Source organism: Sphaerodactylus townsendi, linkage group LG09 (genome assembly GCF_021028975.2).
Source record: "Sphaerodactylus townsendi isolate TG3544 linkage group LG09, MPM_Stown_v2.3, whole genome shotgun sequence".
Classification (NCBI taxonomy): domain Eukaryota; kingdom Metazoa; phylum Chordata; class Lepidosauria; order Squamata; family Sphaerodactylidae; genus Sphaerodactylus; species Sphaerodactylus townsendi.
In genome coordinates this window covers 23,319,372-23,342,575 of record NC_059433.1, presented here as the reverse complement: position 1 = coordinate 23,342,575, position 23,204 = coordinate 23,319,372, and the positions used below count along the sequence as shown (strand labels likewise).

The following is a 23,204-nucleotide window of genomic DNA, read 5'->3' as shown; positions in this document are numbered from 1 at the left end:
CAGAACTTTCCCAATGAAGCATTCCATCTAACCCAGGATTAGGTATCTTCCTGGGTTCTTCCTCCCTAGCAGCCAGCGAGCGATTCGCCAGCCTGGCTGAAGCCAATGGGAGTGAGCCGGAACAGAAAGCCTGCGAGCAAAACATGGAGTAGCTGAGAGCAAAACATGGAGTAGCCGAGAGGGAAGGGCGGAGCAGGAGTTGCCACGTGTAAGGTTTCCAACTCTGGGTCAGAAAATTCATGGAGATTTGGGGGTACCATCATGTAATTGCAATCAACAGCCGTTGGGGCCGGTTCCTCCTCTCCCTCGAGCCCTCACTGCACATGAATGGAGCCATCGCTGCCATGCCTGGCGGGCCGGATAAATGCCTTCAGGGGGCCACATTTGGCCCCCGGGCCGTAGTTTGGGGACCCCTGGGTTAAGTCAACTCAATACAAAAACACAGCACCTGTGACTCTATACCCAATACCCTTCCTGAAGGACCAACAGTATTCTATCCACAACCAGTCATGGTGGGACAAGTCCCAGTTTAAAGCTTTGGGCACAGAAGTTTGAATTCTGGTTGAATGGAACTCAAGTCACCTGCTCAGTTATGAGACCCAAATCAATTTCTCTAGGCATCACCTAGAGATAAAACATCCTTAATTCCACTGGTCAGGTCCCTAGTCAGCATCACCAGGAGACAATTCCATTTTCTTTAGAGATGGGGGGAGAGGTTTTTTTTTGGGGGGGGGGTCATGCTGCTGAGGATGGGAGCAGCCATTTCTATCTGCTGCAAATTGCCTTTCCCATCTCCCCAGTTGGACTGAAGGGAGACCAGATTTCTCATGTTGTGTTTTTGAGTTCTGGAACTGCTCAAAGCAACAACTGACTGGCTCCAATGCCCGGTATGCTGTCTTTCTCCCCCTTCCCATTACCAAGCATGGGCAGAAGACTTGAAGGAGGGAAGGATCAGTGAAAACAAATTTCTCTGGTTTGCTGGGCCAAAACAAGCCAGCCTGTTCACCGCTGCCTGGGACAGATCCTCCCTATTGGTTTGCCTGCCTGCTAGCCAAGCAGAAGTCCACCTGGTGAGCTGCCGCCTGCTGCCCATGGGAAGGAGTGAGAGTCCTTCCCACCCACCCCATTGGAAACACCTGCAAGGGGTGGGGTCTGGCAGCTACAACAGGAGTTCCACCAGCAGCCCAAGGCAGCTGACTTGGGCAGCGGCAGAAGGGCACCACCCGTTCAGGGACTGTTTGGGGAGGGTTGATGGAGCAGACTCTATGCTAGTTCACTGTATGTTAGTTTTTGTAGTTGTGGGAACTGTGATTTGGGGGTTAGCTGATATAATTGGTTACTGTTTATAGTCTATCATTGTGATGCATTATTATGCTGTTGATATTAATTTGTTGTTGCTGTTTATTATGCTGTTATTATTATGCTGTTGATTATGATTTATTGTTGTTGCTGTTAATTGTTTGTTCACTACTGTTGTTGGCCGCCCTGAGCCCTCCGGGGGAGGCTGGGATATAAATTAAATGTGAAATGAAATGAAAAAATGAAAAATTTCTTAATGTTTACTATTAATTGTTTAATTATGTTAATATTGTTACTTGTTATGCTTATTATTAATGTTTATGTTCTTGACATTAATGTTTTAGAAGAATCAAATAAGGACCAGCTACTTACATAAGAGAAACGTGACACTTCTGCTTAGAAATATCAAATACTTTTCCTGAGCTCATAACAAACGACTTTCCATAAGCTTTCTGACAAGTTGCTAAGAGATCTTTGTGCCCCTGCAAATGGCGACTACTGGCTCTTGTGCTTCCAACCGTACGTTCACAATACCCAAAAACGGAATCCGGAGTCCAGACCCTAGAAATAAGTTACTGAAAATATTTTGCTAAAGATAGGGTGGGGTCTTATAAATGAATGGAAGACATGACATTTATTGTCCCTGCGAGCATAACATCTAGTAAACTTTGACTGTTACGGAACTTTCTGTCGTATTAAACAGACTGCTGGTTATCGTAAAAGTCAGCCAAACTGGGAAACAAATGCATGCCAGTAGCGGCTCCCCAGATCATTTTGCTTGGTATTCAGGACCAGATCTCTGACTGGGCAGTTGAGGCACTGACCACAGCATGACTTATGGCCATTATTTCTTCCAAAGGCATGTATAGCCACCAGCTGAGTCCAATGCCCATCCCTGAGATTCTGTCAGTCATACTGGGGCTTGGCTGGTTCCAAATGTATCTAAACAAGTACAACCCTCATCTCCCTATCATTTTGCATGTGTACGCACCAACATATCTTCATTGGCAGACATGTTTTTTAAAGAACTAGGGACAAAAATGCTGCTTACTTATAACTATATATTCCTGCCATGGCTAAAGAAGGGACTCTTCTGGATGTGGTGGTCACAGGCATCCTTCACTCTACCGAAAACTTTTGATTCTAACCTGCTTGAGCCAGACTTAAAAACCCAGCACAGGACTAACTGAAATGCTTTCATCTGCATGACAGAGGCAATAGAGATTGACTTTTGTGTAACACTCAGGCCCCTTCCACACATGCAAAATAATGCGTTTTCAAACCACTTTCACAACTGTTTGCAAGTGGATTTTGCCATTCCGCACAGCTCCAAAGAGCACTGAAAGCAGTTTGAAAGTGCATTATTCTGCATGTGCAGAATGAGCCTCAGTTATATAGCACAGGGAAACTGAGGTGTCTGTTCAGGGCTCTCCAAAGATTCCCTTCAGTCATTTAATCCAGAAACGGTAAACAGCAGTAAGGAGGATGCAAAAAGACTCCTTGACTACTAAGCCGAGGTAATAAATTGCCCAAGATCAAATAAATAAGCCACAACTATTTGCCAATGTAAGCAAAATAAACAAAAAAGCCCGATGATGTAGCCTCAGCGGACAAATGGGTATCCAGTAAGAAAAGAGGCAGTTTATTCTTTTTTTCAGGTTGATGCAGCATTTATTCTGTTTCTTTATAAATTTTGTGCTCACAAGTGCTAGAAGTTGGAACTTAACCAACAGTTTTCAAGTCACAGTCTCTTAAACCCTGCAGAACAGCAACTTTCCAATGCTAATCTCCAACATCTTCCACTAGGTGGAAACCTTTAGTAAGTTTGCATTTTTACAAATACAAAAAAAATATTCATATTTCTGCTGATTAAACAACTTAAAATGTGTCCCTAATGGTACATTTTATTAAAAAAAACATTTATTTAGTTTCCCTTTTTCCCATGATTATTCCAAGCTATAATTAAACCATGTTTCATTCACTTTAAACATGAAAGTAACACTGGCAGATTTAAGCTAAACCCGGGGCGAGGGGGGGGGGGAGATCTAAATTCATACCATATTAGGAGTGCAGGATATTTTAGTGAAGGAAAACAATAGCTATTTTCTAGTATCCCAGGCCTTAAGCATACGTTAACGTTTAATTTATGAGGACAACCGGACCAAAAGGTGGCTACTGCATTAGCCTGTCGGTAGCCAGAAGAAGTCATTTGAACTTCTTGCTGAAAGAAGTTATTGGGGAGGGGGGGAGGAACTGTATGTCACTTGGGACGAAAACAACCCCAGGTTAAACATCCCCAGGATAAACCCCAGAATATCATAAGCTTTATGTTCTCATCCTTCCAGTGCTGTTCTTCAACAATTACTTCCACAATGGTAAGAGTAACAGGAAGAAGGTAAGCCAGTAGGTTGATGCCAATAATCAGCAGCTAAGCTGTTCAAACAAACGAAAGAATCTGGATATTGTACCTGCTTTTCCAAAGAACTTTTCGACTTCTTTGCGGAGGGGGGGGGGGGATTGTTCATACTTCTGCATACTTTGTGCAGAGAGATCTGCATGCACCAGATATAACTTGAACATCTGATCACAACGCACAACTGCCTCCCCCCAGACCAGCGCAGGAAGTGCGCAAACAGAGGATGCACTATCCTCAGTCAGTACGTTAGCACGCACCATCCAAACTTGCCTCAAATCTCACCAGGATTTCTCAGACACATATTGTTCACTGCGTGTCACTATGTTGGAAACGCTCAGTCTAGTAACAACAGCCGCTTAATGGTGCTGTAAACATCTTAACAAGCTGGCACAGTTTTTTCTCTTTTGACAGAATGAAAAATATATTTCTCTCGCTAAAGCCAAGGGCACCGTTAACATCTAACCAGACCTATCCAAAAGATATCTGTGCAGGGTCTTCAGAATTTCACAAGACGGGATGGTGGATGCAGGAGGAGGAGGAGGAATTCATGAATTCTCTACATTACTACAAAGCTCTCTTTTCCTTCAAGTGAGCAGCGTTCTTCTTGAGGGAGGGGGTGTCTAGCCAGAATATGCTCTGCACACTGCTGTAAATGCCAGGCTCCAGATCCACGGTGGCAAACCTATGGCACTCCAGATGTTCATGGACTACAATCCCCATCAGCCCCTGCCAGCATGGCCAATTGGCTATGCTGGTAGGGGCTGATGGGAATTGTAGTCCATGAACATCTGGAGTGCCATAGGTTCGCCACCACTGCTCTAAATCATGACAATGAAAACTGAAACTCATTTGAGCTACAAAAAAAAAATCAGCGTCCAAAAAGTGCTACGATATATACAATTTTGAAAGAGACATTTGAAAGACATTTCAATTTTGAAAGAGACATTTGATAATTTTGCATTCAGGAGGACAAATTCTTACCTAGTATCATTTTGGTTCTCATTTTTCAACTATTTAGACAAAGTTTTGGGTGTAATCTGAGAAAAAAGATCTCCTGGCACACAGATAAAATTGCATGAATTTAAACCAGCCCACACATTGCAGCTACAATTTTTAGATTTGTAATGAGCTATCAGGTGAAATGTTGTCAACGATCACTTGCTGGCAACAAAGCCTACAGTTTTTTTACCAAACCAAGAACAACAGAAAATTGCTCCGGTTGGTCTTTTTGAAAACAAGACTGAACTGGGTGTTGAGTTGCTCATCCCATGCTTTACAGTATGGGCTGCGTCAATTTTCTGTAAAATAGGAGTGGGCCATTTAAATCCAACAAGGGCAGGAGGGATGCATGCTGAGCCAAAGACTTCTCTGCAGCTGTCTCTCTCCTGGCAGGGGTCACTTCTAGTCTCAGACCTCTCCGAGGAGAAAAATGATCAACAAGAAGCAGATTCAAGAGTACAAGACAGGAAGGATTGCGTTCAGACCACAGACTCTTCGTGGCATGCAGCTTCGAATACTTCCAGCTTTACAGGAAAACTGGAACAGCCTGCATTTGTCACAGACAGGTCCTGCTCCCATCACCTGTAGCGTCTGCCCTTCATGTTCCTCGAAAGAAAACTAAGTCTCATAGGTTTATCTAAGGGCCCCGAGCAAAAGGAACACAACTCATCTTAAATTCCGGAACAACCTAAAAGAGCTACCTGTGCTATCATGTTCTCCAGCATCCCTTTCGTTAGACTGGGGGATAAGCCCGTTTCTTCTTAGACAGTAGCTGCCAATCCCGTGTTTGCGTAAGAGGTGGCGTTCACAGTTAGATTTGGTGGAAAAGAAGGCATCACATTTTTGACAGGGAAAGGGCTTCTGACCTGAATGGAGCAGGGGGAAGAAAACAAAACACGTTTATCTATCTCCTTCTAAGGCGTCAGAGGAGCTCCAGTGTGTGTGTTTCTCTGTGCTTATTCTACACAACTTGTGGTTAATTTTTGGCTCAGTCCCGGACATATTGGAGCTAAGTCCTACAGCATAGGTGTCAAACTCGCGGCCTTCCAGATGTTATGGACTACAGTTCTCACCATCCCCTGCCAGCATGATGCTGACAGGGGATGATGGGAACTGTAGTCCATAACATCTGGAGGGCCGCGAGTTTGACACCTGTGTCCTACAGTATTAGATGGGATTCACTTCCTAGTAAGAGTGCCTGGGATTCCGGCTGCAGTCCAAGTTAACTTAAACATAAAAACACTTGGCCTGAGAATTTGCCAATACAAGGTATCCAAGTTAAACTACTTAGGTGCACAGCAGAATTATCATTTAAAAGTGGAGCAAGTTACGATGGCCCCAACTGAGGAAAAATATCTGATTTGCTCTACCAAACAGCTATATATCTACAGCCTCCACAACACAGGCCCACTCAAAATTTAATTTTTTCCTTCAACCCCATGTCACCAGTTGAAATCAAAGATTTTGGGTGACTAAATAGTTCCATATTCCGGTGACTAAACTGTTAAGGGGTGCGGTACTGAAGCGGGGTTCACACCCCAGATAGCAGGGATGCGCAACACTCACACTGGAACACACAGCAGGAACTGAGACGCACACAGCTATATCAGCTTCCCAGAAGCGGTCCTTCTTTATTAGGTTCACAGCAATGTTGCTCTCTCTGACAAAGTGCTTCGCCAGGCAACCAGAAGACAAGAGTCTCACAGTACATAGCACACTGCTGCATTATATACATTTCATCAACCAATCAGAAAACCTTTCCAATTCACTCCAGAAAGAGGCTGTCATACAGAGGTGGTCCTATGACACCTGTCATTTAGATTTGGTAGATCAGACATTTGTTCTGACATAAACAGTTTCATAACCCCTGGCAAGACCACCAAGTCCAGAGTCTCAAGCTGACAAACTGCACCTGGTGACCACCAGGAATGTCCAGAAGTGGCTGGAATTCACTTGGGTCCCTTGACCTTTCCATTTGACTAGATAAGAACATGAGGTCCCCTCCCCTTTGTTTGGTAGGGACCAACAATCACATGCCTCTTCCCCTCCCAAAACAGTCTCCTGCAACGTCCTTTCTACCTACTCTTGATGTAACTTGTATACAAGTTATTCAGCAGTTTTCCTGACCTGGACACGCCTAGGCTAGCCTGATCTCCACAGATCTCAGAAGCTAAGCAGGGTCGGCCCCGGCTAGTATTTGAATGGGAGACCTTCAACGGTCATGAGGTGGAGGCAGGTAATTGACCTCTGAACATCTCTTGCTATGACAACCCTAGGGAATCACCACAAGTCAACTGTGACTCGATGGCCCTTTCCACCACCATCCAACCTTGCTTGATTGCCTTTTTGAGAAAAGGGTTGGGAAATCACCCATCCAAGATGCCCACAGTCGCCTCCAGGAGAAGGACTAGTGCAGGTTCAACGTGGTAGCTTTGCTCCTTTCAGAAAGGTTGGGTGTCTGAGCCTCCTTTGCCAAGGGCAGGTTCAGCATCAGCCTAGATTTTTAATACTCCAAATTTGGAGATCAGCCTCCCAGAAGAGGTCAGGAAGAATTCTGGCTTTCCAGTAAGGTGGTAAAACAGGATTATTCTGAGGCAGTTCAACTCCAGGCAATAAAAGGAGATGCTCTTCTGGCTGTGAACAGAGTATTTGCTTACTTTAATGTATTCTATAAAGTACTGGGTTCTGAGGTATTAGGAGAAAGGCAAACTTATAAATAAATAAATAAATAAATAAATAAAGAAAGAAAGAAAGAAAGGCTACATGTACACAGAGAAAACAAATACCGTATATACTCATGTATAAGTCGAATTTTTCAGCACATTTTTAATGCTGAAAAAGCTCCCCTCGACTTATGCTGGCTTGGGTCGATAAAAATTTTGTGTGTTTTACTTTGCCTGACCAGCGGAAGCAGGCTTTTTTATGCTAGCAGCACCAAAATGTCAGGGTACCCCTCAGAAGACTCTCCTGATGATACCAGCCAAGTTTGGTAAGAGTTTGGTTCAGGGGTCCCAAAGTTATAGACCCCCCCAAAGGGAGGTGGGCATTCCCCATTGTTTTCAATGGGAGCTATTAGTCAGATGGGGCTACCCTTTTGAGGTCCATAACTTGGACCCTCTGAACCAAACTTCACCAAATACAATACGTCCTCAGGAGAGTCTCTTTATTATACCTGCCAGGTTTTGTGAAGTTTCAGTCAGGGGATCCCAAAGTTATGGACCCCCAAAAGGGTATGCCCCATCCCCCATTATTTACAATGGAAGCTAATAGTAGATTTTCCATTTCTGATAATATCCCTCTTAAAATCTAAGTTGGGTTACATTTGGACATACAGATGATGATGATGAGGAATCCAGTTTTGAAGGATTTTAACTCTTGTGTTTTAGCTTGGTTGCTGGTTGAGCTAAGATTTTATTACTTTTAAAGTTATTGTTGATGCCATATTGTTCTTGTTGACCCTTTTTTCCACTTACAGAGCTAGTTTACTGTTTTTCTTTGAAATAAATATTCAAAAGCATTTAACCTACTGATTGATGTAATTTTACTGGCATCTATTTTTATTTTTGAAATTTACCAGCAGCTGCTTCATTTCCCACCCTCGATTTATACGCGAGTCAATAAGTTTTCCCAGTTTTTTGTGGTAAAATTAGGTGCCCTCGTGACTTGCCATGGCGGAGTGGAAACTTATACTGCAGTATATACGGTAGATAAATGAAGATTCAGAAGGAGGCTTCTGATCTATGTGGCAAGAGATTCCCTGCGCAAGTGTCATTTCAGTCTACTGGTAATTCAGAAAATCTGCCACAGTTCAGAATGAGTCAATGCGATTTTACACAAAATGTGGCCTCCAATGAAAAACTGTAATGCTGCTCCACTAACAATACAAATAGGAATCATCCCAGGTCAATTTCCTCAACCTGCAGGTAAGTACATACAAAATGAACACCTCCACTAATTCAAGAAAAATTCGGCAGCCTTACAGTAAAAAAGGTAAAGTTTCCCCTTCAGTCGTGTTCAACCCTGGGGTACCACTGCAAGCAGTGATTTCATAGGCAAGTCGTTTTTGTGGGGTAGTTTGCCATTGCTTTCCTCGGCTATTCTTTGCCCCCTAGCTATGTGCTAGGTACTCATTTACCGACCAAGGAATGGATGGATGGCTGAGTTGATCATGAGCCAGCGGCCAGGATATCTGACCCACAGGGGGCTCAAACTCCTGACCGTGTGATTGTAGCAAGCACTTATGCTCCCTCCAAGCCTTACGGGGCCGTGTCTAACCCTTGGCACATAATGACTTGAAAGGGTTTGGAACCCTGGCTTGATCTTCCTGCAAGCATTACTTCTGAATAAATTGAATAAAAGGGACAAGCACAATAGGACCGAAGAGGCAAAGACAGAGCCAGAAGTATTCGCAAGAAATCAAATAATTAAGAAAACATAAATGCATCTGAACAAGATCTGCAAAAGACTCTACATGAGAGAAGAATGAGAAATGGTTAAAAGGACAAGAAGGAATTGGTTGCTCTAGGAAGCCAAGGGTGGCTGCTGTTGCCTCCCCGTAATACAATGGAGGTATTATAGATGTTTCCCTCACATTAATCTTCCTCCATAAGTTGGCTCCTGCACTAATTAACATCTGAATCCGAATTAGGGAGGATCATGTGTTGTTTAAACAGGCCTGAATCTCTTAAGTGTGGCAGTCATGTGGTTCTGGCTGCTGAGCTTTATTTCTTTGCTGTTTGGACTTCCTTCTCAATCCCCATCCCAAATATTTTTCTAAAAAAGTTTGCCATTTCAGAAGCAAGCACAGACATAGAAGCTGCTTAGTCATTAGCTGGCTAGCTGAGTCTGAAATTCTGCAAAGTTAAATGCAGGTCAATTCACATACTTCAACACGTCACGAAGCAACTTTACAGCTACCCGATGACTTTGGACAGCCCGGAAAATGATTAATTCAGATAAGAAAGGAGAAAAACCAGCGAGAATGACCTGTGTTAAAACAGAATACAAATACTGAAGGCAAGAATCAGCCAGCTTTCTATTCTGCCTGACAAAGAGTTCTGCGAAGTCTGAAATTCTACACCCTCTTCTACAAATTGACGTTTAATTGCATTCACAACTAGAACACTTCTATTATCTCTTAGCAACTGTACAAACAGTCATACTATAGTGATGATGGAAACGGGGAGAAGCAGTACAGCCAGGTAAATTTTCAACATCTCTTTATATTGAAGAAAACTGCTACAGGTGTAAAGGATTCAATAGTGTTGATGGTGAAGTAACCTTGAGTGCATTCCACAGCCCGGGCGATGGGCCAGCTTCATCGGCGGAGACTTTATCTTTGCGCGGGAGATGAAGACTCCGTTCCCATGGGAAGCAGGAGGGGGGATGGGGTGAATGGTGTTATAACCTGTGCTTCTGGCGGGAAGTGTCATTCCTGCCACTGCGTGTACTTGAGCTTTCTAAGATGTCTGAATAAACGGTCTTTTTCACCAAAGAGCCTTTTATTTCTGCTTCTATGGAATTCCTTACAACAGGCAAATTAAAACCAACCATCTACATAATTTTTCTAACTTGATACACTTCCTTGAATACATTAAAGATAACGGCATTTCAAATATATTTCCGCAATATCAGCTCTTAGTTTGTTACACTTACCGAAACCTTCAATAAGGTGCAAGTGTAATTAAAAATAAGTTCTCCAATGCTGAGAAATTTAAATACATCTCCTATCGCCAACGAGCTCAGAACTGCGTAAATGCCTCTTATTTCCCCATTTTACCCTCAAAACAAGGGTAAGCATCTAGCACAGGGGTGGGCAATTATTTTTTCCATGGGGCCGCATAAGAAACAGAAAATATTGTGGAGGGTCACAAAGGGCAGGCGAGAGTGAAAGCCCGCGAAGCGGCTGCCTATGGCTGCCGGCCTATAGCGGGGCTTTCAAACTTCATCTAAAATTTGAAGGCGACTTTTGGCGCCCGCGAGAAGCCGCAGCCAAGGCAACTGGCTTCTGGCGGGGCTTTCAAAGACGCTTCAGCCCCAGCACGGCAGGGGATTGATCAGGGTCATCCAATGAGCGGATGTGGCCACGGGGCGTATGTTCCCTGAATACGGTGCACCACATTTGCTATCAGTAATACTATTAGTCTAGTTATCTAGACCCAGGTATAATGGGATTCCTCATCTGGAGCGAGCAAATGGATTACATATTAGTGCATCAGTCTACCAAGCAGGCAGTTTCAGACACCATTACAAGTTCACATTTAAATGACTTGCGGTGAAGTGTGTGATCACAATGGTTCACACAACCAAACAGCCACGCTCTGGAAAAAGATCTGTCCAATGGCTTCCAGTTATGCACAATGGCTAGTGGGCATCATTATCTGGGCTTCTAAGGTGTGGCAAAAGAAGGCATAGCTGGCAAACCAAAGGACTGCTCACTCATCACAATTAATCGTGACAAAATTATCATAGCATATACTTTTAAATTCTTCCTGCTATCCCTACAAGATTATCCATTAAAGATAGCAATAAAATGTACTCCCGACAACACTGCAATATTTATGCCTTTAAAATGTACTGATAAATGAGAAAGCCTGTTGAGATATCGATAAGCAGCCCATCTTAATACAGCAACTGTCAAATGCAACCACAACACAGATAACAGTCGACTTCCCCAAGCCTTCAAGGATGCTCATATCCTTCAACTTTGCTCCATTTATCCAAAGATCAAAAGTTGCAAAATGAAGGCAACCCATGGAGGTATTGACTGAGGACAATTCATGCGTTCTACAATGATGTGATGCTCTGAAATGAGGAATTTTTCAGCACTGCCCACCAGCCGAATGAACGAACACAGGCTAAGTTCGTGTACTATCAGTGACGGCGAACCTTTTCGAGACCGAGTGCCCAAACTGCAACCCAAAACCCATTTATTTATCGCAAAGTGCCAACATGGCAATTTAACCTGAATACTGAGGTTTTAGTATAGAAAAAACAGTTGGCTCCGAGGCGCGCGTTACTCAGGAGTAAGCTTGGTGGTAGTTGGTGGCTTTGCTTTGAAGCAACCAAGCTTACTCCCAGGTAAAGGATAGCGCTTTAGTGAAAATCAGTGGGGTTTAACAGCGCTTAACAGGATTTACCTACACTGCTTCCTCAAAACTAGGTCTTAGATTTGATGCTAATAATTTCCCTTAAATAATTACACTATTATCACATGATGAACTCTGTGCATGCCAACAGAGAGCTCTGAGTGCCACCTCTGGCACCCGTGCCATAGGTTCGCCACCACTGGTGTACTACCTGAAGTCTCCATAACCTCAGTTATAAGAAATATTCCCTCTGCAAATGTACTGCAACAATAATAGCGTAATAATGTCCACTGCAGCTCCAGTATCTTCACCACCCGATCATATACAATCGAGATTTAATTTCATAAATACATGCAGCCTACTACCACTTCTCCTGACAAGTTAATTTTAGCACAATTCAAAATTCTTCAGGGGCAGTTTGAGCAGACTGTGGACACCCTAGCGGTTCAAAATTTTCTTTCCACTGTTGTTTGCACTGGAGAAGCCGTCACGGTGAACCAACTACTGCCAGCAGCTCAGATATGAAAGTCAAAGCGGCTGTGAAAGAAGTATTTTTTTCATCTTGCAAGAAACAAGTTCTGCTTTATTATTATGGGGCATTTGGGATAGGAGAGCCAGAGTTGCAGCAACACCTTCACTTTTTAAGAGGAAATAAGATGTAAGAATATGCCTTACATGAAGGTTCGACAACCCTATCCCATGAAACCACGTGTAATATAAACCAAATGACCCAATCCAGATTAAAAGTCACTTCTGGTGGCTGCGATTAGGAGTGAAGAAGTCAGAGGGAAAAGTGATTAAAACCAGTGGCTTTCAGCATACCAAGAAACCCTGGAGGTCATCAAATTACGGGTTCCTTCATCAGAAGTTCAGATGAAGGACAAAATTATTTGAAGGTTCTACTGAGCTTCCCCTCCAGTGCTCCAGGGCACCACAAGAGGATGTTTGGTGCCTTGCAGGTGGCATTCACAATCTTATGTCTGATGAAGCAAGTCCAGCTAGTTTTTTGTGTGTGACCTATATATGTTCCAAAATCCTAGAACCATGGTGGCGAACCTTTGGCACTCCAGATGTTATGGACTACAATTCCCATCAGCCCCTGCCAGCATGACCAATTGGTCATGCTGGCAGGGGCTGATGGGAATTGTAGTCCATGAACATCTGGAGTGCCATAGGTTCGCACCACTGTCCTAGAACAAGCTGGTGTTCAATAAAGAAAGGGTTCGGAGTCAAGATAAAATACACCGTGGAGCAGGTAAAGGCTTAACTTAATGGTTCTTGACATAAAAAAGTATTACCTGGTGAGGAACAGGCTTAAGCTCTCCTTTCCCATGCTAATTCTTCCCTGTTGATTATCACTCACCAGAACTGCCTTTCCCCCCGATCTGTACCAGCTATCAGGTACATGTTTGAATGGAGCAAGTCATTTGGATTGCAACAGATCAATGATCCATCTAATCCATAGGTGTCAAACCAGCAGGGGATGATGGGAACTGTAGTCCACAACGTCTGGAGGAGCGCGAGTTTGACACCAGTGATCCAATCAATACTGTGCACCCTGACCAACAGTGGCTCTCAGGAAAAGGTTTTGCCCAGTGCTTTTAACTGGGGTTTCCAGAGACTGAAGCTGGAGCTACAGTCCCTCAGTGGTTCTCAGCCTTCCTAATGCCGCGACCCTTTAATACAGTTCCTCATGTTGTGGTGACCCCCAACCCTAACATTTATCCATTTTACAGATGGAGAACACTGATGCAGAGAGTCTTAGGCAACCCCTGTGAAAGGGTCGTTCGACCCCCAAAGGGGTCCCGACCCCCAGGTTGAGAACCACTGATGTAACAGCAGAAGAAATCTCCGTGTGCTGAGATGCTTCACACCAAGTGCCAGAGGATACCAGTGCCCACAGCTACGCAAAACCAAAATAGATGTAACGTGACCATGGCTTTCCATGCTAAAAGGCTGAACTTGATATACACTAGGTGTCCTCAATTGTGTTGAACCCATGGACACTTCTGAAATGTTAAGAACTCTAAGTGTGTACCACGACAAAATGGCTCCCATGGGGAATCCAATCACAGAATGCTAGGAGGTTCTATGCCAGCATTCTCTCGTTGTGAAAGCAGCTATTTCAAAACAGGTTCTGTAGACATAAAACTGATGCTTCCTGGAACAAAACTATGAATGGCTATTTACTTTGAAGAAGCAGCACCAGGAAAGATAGAAGCAGCACCTCGGGCACCATGTTGGAGAATCGCTCCACTAAGTTAATAATTTACTAGTTAATCCACCAGTTATCAATTTAATAACCATCAAGGTAACAACTGCCACCAGACTCCATGCCTTAAAGGAGTAGCAGTGGAGTAGTGGTTAAGAGCAGGTGCACTCTAATCTGGAGGAACCGGGTTTGATTCCCAGCTCTGCCGCCTGAGCTGCCGAGGCTTATGTAGGGAATTCAGATTAGCCTGTACTCTCCAACACATGCCAGCTGGGTGACCTTGGGCTAGACACAGTTCTTCGGAGCTCTCTCAGCCCCACCCACCTCACAAGGTGTTTGTTGGGAGGGGGAAGGGCAAGGAGATTGTAAGCCCCTTTGAGTCTCCTATAGGAGAGAAAGGGGGGATATAAATCCAAACTCTTCTTCTTCTTCTAAAGTAGATAAGGTTTTTTTGGCTCATCTTGGCAGTTTTTAACCTTAGAATGAAACAAATTCACTCCTGGTTTTGCCTTTCAGCTACAATTCGTGTTCTAGAGCAAAGACCAGGCTTTATGTTCTAAAGAAACAGTGAGGCTCTCTTACCTGTGTGAGTCAGCATATGCCGCTGTAAGGAGCTTGCCCACGGAAAGACTCTGGGACAATGAGGACAGCTGATCTTCTGGGCGCAATTGGCGTAGGCATTCTTCTTCCCCCGCAGTACCTTATCCTCGACCGCTTCTCTCTCTTCCTCACCGGTTCCGTTCCGGTCAACTGCTGGTTTAAAGTCTGGGGCCGACTGCAGAAACGTGCTGAACTTGTTCGTGTCCGTGGTAGCCAGAATCTTCTCGATGCTCGCAAACTCGCCGCTCGACTCCAGATCCACGCCACCGCTCCCTTTGGGCTTGTTTCTCGTGCCTTTCTTCCTGCCTCTTTTCTTCCTGGATCCAGAAGAGGCCGGCTTTGGTAGCCTCTCGGGACTGCACGCCCTTTGGGCCAAGTCGCTGGAAACGCCGGCATCTGCCTCGACAGCAGTCGCAATGGTTGCTTTTGGTTTGGAACTCCCTGATTTGTCAGACCCAGTGGAGCCGCCGGCCGCCAGGGGAAAAGAGTCTGCGACCTCCGTTTTTAGCAACGCAGGAGCAGAAGACACAGATGAAATTATCTGAGCAATGGAAGCGAGGGGGGGCAGCTCTTTAGTGCTGGCAGGCTTTGGCAAGAGCGGGGGTGGGGGCTTAGGCCTCAAGGGGCGCAGCAAAGCAGAGTTCCCCAGAAGGGCCGGAGAAATGATTGGGAGAGTCAAATGCAACGGACCCTTCAATGGCTGGGAATGTCTGAGGACTTGGCTTTCCAAGTTTCCATTCACTGGGGCAGGAGACGGCTGAAAATTATGGAGCTTCTCACCTTTCCCACTGAGGAACTCCTTCTTCTTCTTCTCCTCCTCCTCCTCACTGATGGGATTCTCCTCTTTTTCCTTATTTGGAGCTTTGGGGATCGACAAGTCTATGGGCTCCATAGAACTGTCATACAGAGAAGAACCAAACGGATTTTCCTGTTTCACGAGCACAGAGTTCAGGTTTTTGTTCTTTTGCGAGAAATCTAAAGGTTCGTCAAAATCCATAGGGAAGCTGTTGGTGGTTTCAAGTTTGATCGGCGGGTGAGAGGGGGTGCCAATTAAGAAGCCGTTCTGAGGTTCTCTAAAAGGTGCCATGGGCTTGCAGTCCATGTAAGTGCTGTCTTCCAGTAGCAGAGTCCCCGGCTGGCTCTCTGAAAGAGTGCAGTCCACCGTCAGCACATAGTTGTCCACCTCGGTCTCTTGGACGTACGAGTGCTGCTTGAGGACGTGATGGACACAGTTTCGCTTGGCCAAGAAGCTGGTCCCGCACACTTTGCATTCGAATGGTTTCTTCTTCTGGCAGCCGCTGTGCGTCCTCATGTGAATGCGGAGCGCCCGGTAATGCTTCAAGTCCTCCCCGCAGAACTTGCAAACCGTGTCCGGGGAACAGAAGGCGTCCACCATCTCCGCCGCATTGCTGGTGACATACTCGATGCTCTTCTCTATTTCCTTCCTGGTAATCTTGAGGTGCTTCTTGCGCAGGTGCCTTTCGCAGTTGGCCTTCACTGTGAAAGGGTAGTGGCAGATCTTGCAGATGTACGGCCTCTCCCCGCTGTGTCCTCAAGTGCCGGATCAGAGCTGCCTTGTCCGCTGCAATGTAATCACAGATGTTGCACTGGTACGGGGAGATGCCCAGGTGGGTGCGGACGTGAGCTCTCAAGACGCCCGAGAAAGCAAACACCTGGTCACAAAACCGGCACGGATACAAGACTTTCCTCATGGCTGGGGTCTTCTTGTTCGCCGCCCCGGAGATCATCGCTTTGAGGTCTCGCTCCGTCACCTCCTGCTTGATTTTTGCTTCCATCGTCAAAGGCAGAAAGGCCTCCATGATGCTGTCTTGCTCCAACTGAGTTTTCATTTCATGCTGGCTCAGAGGCTCCGTCTGGGGAGAAAGGCTAAGCTTGGATCCGGATTTGCTGTAGGAGTTCGAGGTTGATTCTTCAGAGGTTTTGATCAGCCTGGGTGGCACTGGAGGAAGGCTTGGGCTGATGCACCCAGGAGAAGCCTGCTGCGTATTGACCAGCGGAGGAGGCGTTGAGGTTGCGACCACCGTCCGGGGGGCTACCAAGGGCTTTGGCTTCAGTGATGGCATATGCTTGAAAACAGTGTGCGCACCAACAAGAGGTGCCTTAGAAAGGGGTGGGAGGCTGATCTGGGGGGTTGCAGAAGAAGCCATCTTTAAGATCTGCTGGATATCGGCTAGCTCAGAGGTGGGCTTGACTATGATGCTGTTGTCAGGCTGAATGATGAAGCTTTTCTGGTAAGGCGGTAGTGACAGGAGCTTCAGATTCTCTTTTGTAGGGGGAAGGACCGAAAAAGGCCCACCTACAGAAGCCGCCTCCAGAGGGGACATGTTCATCTGATTAGCACTACCAGGTTCCTGAGGTAGGTTACATTTCAATGTCCTTAGCTGTGTTTCTTGGACCTCGTCTGGCACCAGCTCCTCCTGCTTGATGGGCTGGATGTCTTTGGTGTGTTGCAGTCCCAAGGATGCCATGTAAGCTTTCAGGTCTCCATCCTCCGACTGCGGGTTGTGCTTCTCTTTGCCCTGACTTGCTGGGTGGGTCTCCATGTGCAGTCTGAGTGCAGACCGCATGGGGAAGGCCTTGTTGCACGTCTCACAGACGTATCGGTGGAACTCACTGATGCATCTCCGAAGGTTGGTTTCACACCAGACCTACAAGAAGCCACAAGAAGACACAAAATAAGTAACTGGCAACAGGGAGGGTCCAAACTCCAACAATGGCTACTTGATATAAGAAAACCAGCTTTCATCATGCAGAAGCAAGTAGATAATTCACAGCGAGAGAAAGATAGACTATATCCATGATTGCATGTATTTAGATCCTGGCTGATGAGGATCTACAGCTTCAATGTAGAACCAGTTGTGGGGGCGGGGGTGTGTGGGGAGCTGATCTATGTCCAACTCTTGATCCACCACACACTTTTCCACCTCTGGCTAAGAAGTGGGTTTATTACTTGGCCCTCTCCACACCCCTTGACCAATTCTGGCCCATAAGCCATCAATTCACTTATCTCTATTGTACAGAGAGGCTTATTTAGACAGCTTTCAACATAGTCGGTAACTGCTTGACCAAACTGAGTTATTTGGGAATTTGCACACATGTTCACTGCTCAGGCCTGGTCTCAGACAGAATCGTGATTTGGAAGGTGCAAAGTGACTATCAAATAAAAAGGCAAAGAGCGATTCAGGACATCGGGATCTAAGCGGTTTATCACAGCTTGAGTTTTTCTCAGCCTGTAAAATGTTCATGCCCAACAAGGTTCTATAAGAGCCGGGTCTTGGGTCTGTAAAGTAATGATCCCTCTGGAATGTAAAGCATGTCATGAATTCGATCTTGTAGATTGTACACGAAAAGATTGTACACTTGTAGATTGTACACTACGATCTTGTAGATCAGACCTGGACATTATACGGCCCGTGGGCCACATCCGGCCCACCGGATGACCCTGACTGGCTCCCTGCCGTATGCAGGGGCCCGAGCGTCTTGAAAGCCCCGCGAGAAGCCGGTTGTCTTGGCTGCCAGCTTCATGCGGGCTTTCAAAAGCGCCTTCGCCCTGCTGCTGGGGAGGCGAGCTCAGCGAAAGCCCGCTTGAAGCCGGTTGCCTTGGCTGCCGGCTTCTGCGGGGCTTTCAAAGGCGCCTCGCCCCCCTGACTTTTGGCCCGGCCCTCCACAATATTTTCTGTTTCTTATGCGGCCCCGTGGAAAAAATAATTGCCCACCCCTGTTGTAGATTGTACACTAAAAGAGTTGTTTTTTATACCATGTTTTTCCCTGCTGAAAGGAGTCTCAAAACAGTTCACAATCATTTTACTTTCTCCTCCCCACAACAGGCACCTTGTGAGGTAAGTGGAGCTGAGAGAGTTCTGAGAGAACTGTGACTGGCCCAAGGTTGCCCAGCAGGCTTCATGCAGAGGAAACGGGGAATCTGTTCTAACTGAGAACTTCCTTTTTGCTCTGACACAAGTACCAAAGCCTGTAGTGTTGTGGCTTGCAAATGTGCGTGAAAACTTAGCAAGATGATGTCAGTATATTTCCTTAATGAAGCTTTTTAAGCTGGCAATTAACGGGCACAATTCAGGGCCAACAGAAGTTAAAATTCTCCCCCACAGGATGCAGATGTGGGCAGATCAAACATATTAATTCAGGCTCAAATCCCTTTAAACCTCCAGGGACTCTTTTTCCAAACTCCATCTAAAATGGATTAATAAAAGAATTCAACCGCTGGATCGTCAACTACCGTGTTTCCCCAAAAATAAGACAGTGTCTTATATTAATTTTTGCTCCCAAAGACGAGCTATGTCTTATTTTCAGGGGATGTCTTATTTTTCTGCTCCACAGCTGCATGCTCTGGTTAACGGGCATGCTTCCAAATAAAAACTTTGCTATGTCTTACTTTCGGGGGATGCTATATATTTAGCACTTCAGAAAAACCTCTACTACGTCTTATTTTCAGGGGATGTCTTATTTTCGGGGAAACAGGGTAAAAGAAGAGGTTACCTGCGAGATGCGAGGAAATTTCCTACAAGAGAAGTCTGTGAATCCCAAGTCATGGAAGCCTGCTGGAATTGAGGGGTTGTTCTGAATAAAAGGCTTTCCTGATGGGTCTCGTGGAATCTGTTTGTGAATGACTGCATTATGCCGCAACAAGCCCCGGTGGGTGCGAAAGGTAATACAACAGATGTCACACCTGGAGAAAGGGGGGAAACATACCGTATTTATTTTAGCTATCATAAACAAGATACACAACTGCAACAAATCGCATTAGAAACAGAGCATAGTCTATTACCGTCTACTTTTAGCTAGACTCACATCATGTTATTAAACTGGAAAGTTGCAGGCTAATATAGACTTGTAATCTGCTGGCATTCCCATTACCTGAGCACCTATGGAAAAACTGCACTCTGTTCAAAATGGCCGATCTGGCTCTACCCATCTTTTACAGCAGTAGTTCCTGACATTTTTTTTCGCTTGCGTACCCCTTGGCAACCCATTTCCCTAAAACTGTACCCCCATATTAGCAAAACCCATTACATAATTTTTTTTCATGTACCCCTAAATGCTCTCTTGGCTCAATGCTAATCTACACCACCACTGTGTTAACCAGAGGAAGTGGATCTGTTCCTGTTCAACCCCACAACAGTGATACAGTAATGAAAAACAGAAGCGGGCAAGAATTGTGTCAAATAAATCTCAATTTTTTGAAGTGGGCAAGAATAGTGATGGCTTAGGAGAGTGGAACGCGGAGCTGGCAATGATTTTTTACTGATACATCTTAAAAACAGAGATTACAATTACAGTTGATCAATAGCTTACAATTACAATTAATCAATAACTCAAACATCAATAACATAACATCAAAGCAATTCAAATTCATTTGTTACACACACTGACTTCCCACCAAATTGTCAAGAGACATATCTTTCACAATTTGTCCCACTTAAGGTAAAGTTTCCCCTTCAGTTGTGTCCGACCCTGGGGTACCACTGCAAGCAGTGATTTCATAGGCAAGCCATTTTTGTGGGGTAGTATGCCATTGCTTTCCCCAGCTATTCTTTACCCCCTAGCTATGTGCTAGATACTCATTTACCGACCAAGGAATGGATGGATGGCTGAGTTGACCATGAGTCAGCTGCCAGGATATCTGACCCATAGGGGGCTCGAACTCCTGACCGTGTGAGTGGCAGTGCAAGCACTTAACCACTACGCCACGCGGCTCCTACTAAGTTTAATATGTGAGAGCGGTATGGGAGCCGTCTTGTTACTAGTCAGGGCTGGCAATTATTTTAGTAATCATTCTCAGAGTACCTAAATACAGCCTTAAAGTCAGGTCTACCCGACTAGTAATGAGACAGCTCACGTACCGCTCTCGCTCAGACGGTTCACCAAAGGCTTAATAAGATTTCTGTTTTGGGCACTCGTCTAAGACTTTAAAAAGAAGAGAGTGCAGATGTGCCCAGTTAAGTGCCTTGGTGGCAGCTCTCTGTCTGGTGAGTCACAGGCTGTATTAAGGGATGAGATGCTGGGAAGGGCTGCTCTGGGAGCCCCCGCAACCAGCTGCCCCAGCTACTACCATGAAGCTTGCTGCTGATCTCCTTGCACTGTCTGACACGCAGGCAGCAGAGGAAGAGGGGGATCAGCTGTGGGGGGGGGGTCAGGTCCATGTATTTCTAGAGTGATCCTGGGGTCCCCTTATCTCTCAGACAGCAGTCAGCTCAGTCGGCTTTGCCAGCCTGCACCTTCCCTGCCCGCATGCTGGCAAGACTTGCAGAAGGCTATTTAGAATTCAAAAAATAGTTTGGCTTTTGCCATATACACGATAGAAGACTAACTTAAAAATACAGTTACAAAAGAACAGCCAAGAATGTACATGTGTGCCTTTGGCATAAGGACAAGGATAGAGCTCTGTGACAAATTTCTCTCCTGAAAAGTGATCCGTGACTCAAAACGTTTGGGAATATCTGCTCCAAGACAACTCTGTCTCCATTCACAGCAACAATCCAACGAACCCTCACAGTGTACGGGGGTTTTGCTTTGAAGAATGGGGGGAATTACATTTCAAAATTGATCAGAACCACTTGCTGTTTCTTGTATTCTCTCCCATATTCCAAAAGTGAGCATTCACGGATATTACATAGGGAAAGGGGAATGTCACAACACATGTTGCTCCCAGTGGCGGAGCTGCAAGGGGATGGGGGGGTGCACCGTGCATTGGGTGCATGCCTAGGGGCGCAGAAAATCGCCCCAGGCCCCTCCTCCTTTCCCCCATGGCACCCCCCCACTTACCTTAGTTCCTTTCCCTTTTCTAGAACTTTTCAGGTTGCAAAAGGCCTGTTCGCAGTAAAAACGGCCTGAGGAACTACAGTTCCCAGGAGACCTTGGGGCTCACAAGGTCTCCTGGGAAGTATAGTTCCCATCAGGCTATTTTTACTGTGAACAGGCCTTTTGCAGCCTGAGAAAGTTCTAGAAAAAGGAAAGTAACTAAGGTAAGTGTGGGAAGGGGGGAAAGGGGGGAAAGGGGGGGCCCGGGGGGGGGCAGGGCGGAAAATAGAGAATGCACACTGGGCGCAGTTTGGCCCAGCTACGCCTCTGGTTGCTCCTTTCTGTAAGGTGTGAATTGGATTTCACATGTGTCACTGAAGAGAGTGCTGCCACGTAACAAAATGGAAAGAAGAGGACCACATAGGGCACTGGAAGCAGGTTCACGAAAGCCCAACAATAGACCTAAAGCATTTCAAGCTCATCCAGGGAACGTCCACTGTAGAAATGCTCTATTTCCACTTTGTTGCCAGAGGAAACTGTTAACGCAATCACTGCGCGCTCCACGTCTGAGATGGGACCACAGACTTCATAAAACTGCTTCCTGCATCACTGGGATTACTCTTTGCACTTTCATTTTTACAGCCTTTGCTGGAATTTAAATAATGATCAGCTTTTCTTTGAACCCTGCTTTTACAGTAGACAGCTGTGTGCTCCCCCACCCCCTTAGGCATTCTACACAACATTTCCCAGTGAATCATGTGGCTTGAAAAAGATTCTTCCTTTGGTAGGCACGGCTGAGTTCAACACCCATTTTGCAATTCATATCATCCCCGTTTCCAGGACGCGGCATCTGATATAGTACTCCACTGACCAACCCGTTAAAGGAGCAATTCAAGAAATATAAACTATGCCCAAAACGGTTGCATTTCACGCTGACGCAAGTCCCACCGGTGCCCACAGATTTCCCCCAAATATTATATACCAGTGACTGGCCCTACTGAATGCCGATGACTTAAAGCTAACCATCAAAAGGAGACTATGGGGCTTTCCCCACGCGCCGTTCTCGCGCCCCCTCAGCGCGCGTCATTCCTGGCGCGCTCTCGGGGTGCCATTTCTTCAGCACCAGGAATGACGCGTGCTGAGGTGGTGCAAGAGCGGCAGCGTTGGGGCAGCTGCGTGGTTGCCGCCCTTGCAAGTGGGGAGCGCCGCTGGACCCCGCGCTACTTTCCTGGAGTAGCACGCAGAAGAAGGTAAGTGGGGAAAGCCCCTACTTGATCTCGAGTATAGCTACCTGATGCAGCAGGCAAACAAACGTTGCTCTCCCTTGAACTTGGGCATACCGTTAAAACCGCATACCATGGCCAGATATTTCCATTTGGTTTTAGAACCCAAACTGCGACGAGCTCTGACTCTTGCCAGGTGCAATATTCTCCCTTCAGCTACCACTCAGGGTAGAATACAAGAAAGTGCCCTTTAATGAAAGACTTTGTCCCTGCAGTTCAGCTTATGAAGAATCAATCCAACACGTGATATTACATTGCCCGTTACACAGCTTAGCTAGAAATAAATATCTAGACCTGTGGCTAAGAACCCCCATTGAGTATACTGATTTATCAATTGTGGTAACCATGTTGGATTGTGGATCTGCAAGAGTATTGGAAGCATTGGCTAAATTTTTGTGCTCTGTTATTAGCAAACCGTCGTAACTGTATTGGAGATTGTATTTATTACACTGGTGTTGTCATTGTTGCTGTTGTACTAATTATGCCATTAAAGGTTTACACACACACACACACGAGTCTGGGAGGATCTG

General features: G+C 45.6%; 1 protein-coding gene across 1 annotated transcript in view; it reads right to left on the bottom strand.

Annotated features, from left to right (window-relative positions):
• The window catches only part of RREB1 (ras responsive element binding protein 1), a 165,067-nt gene that overhangs the window by 10,119 nt on the left and 131,744 nt on the right, over positions 1-23,204 (bottom strand). Inside the window, 3 exon segments of the mRNA XM_048507893.1 lie at positions 14,597-16,164; positions 16,166-17,283; positions 19,130-19,319. Of these exon segments, the coding sequence (XP_048363850.1) occupies positions 14,597-16,164; positions 16,166-17,283; positions 19,130-19,319 (2,876 nt within the window).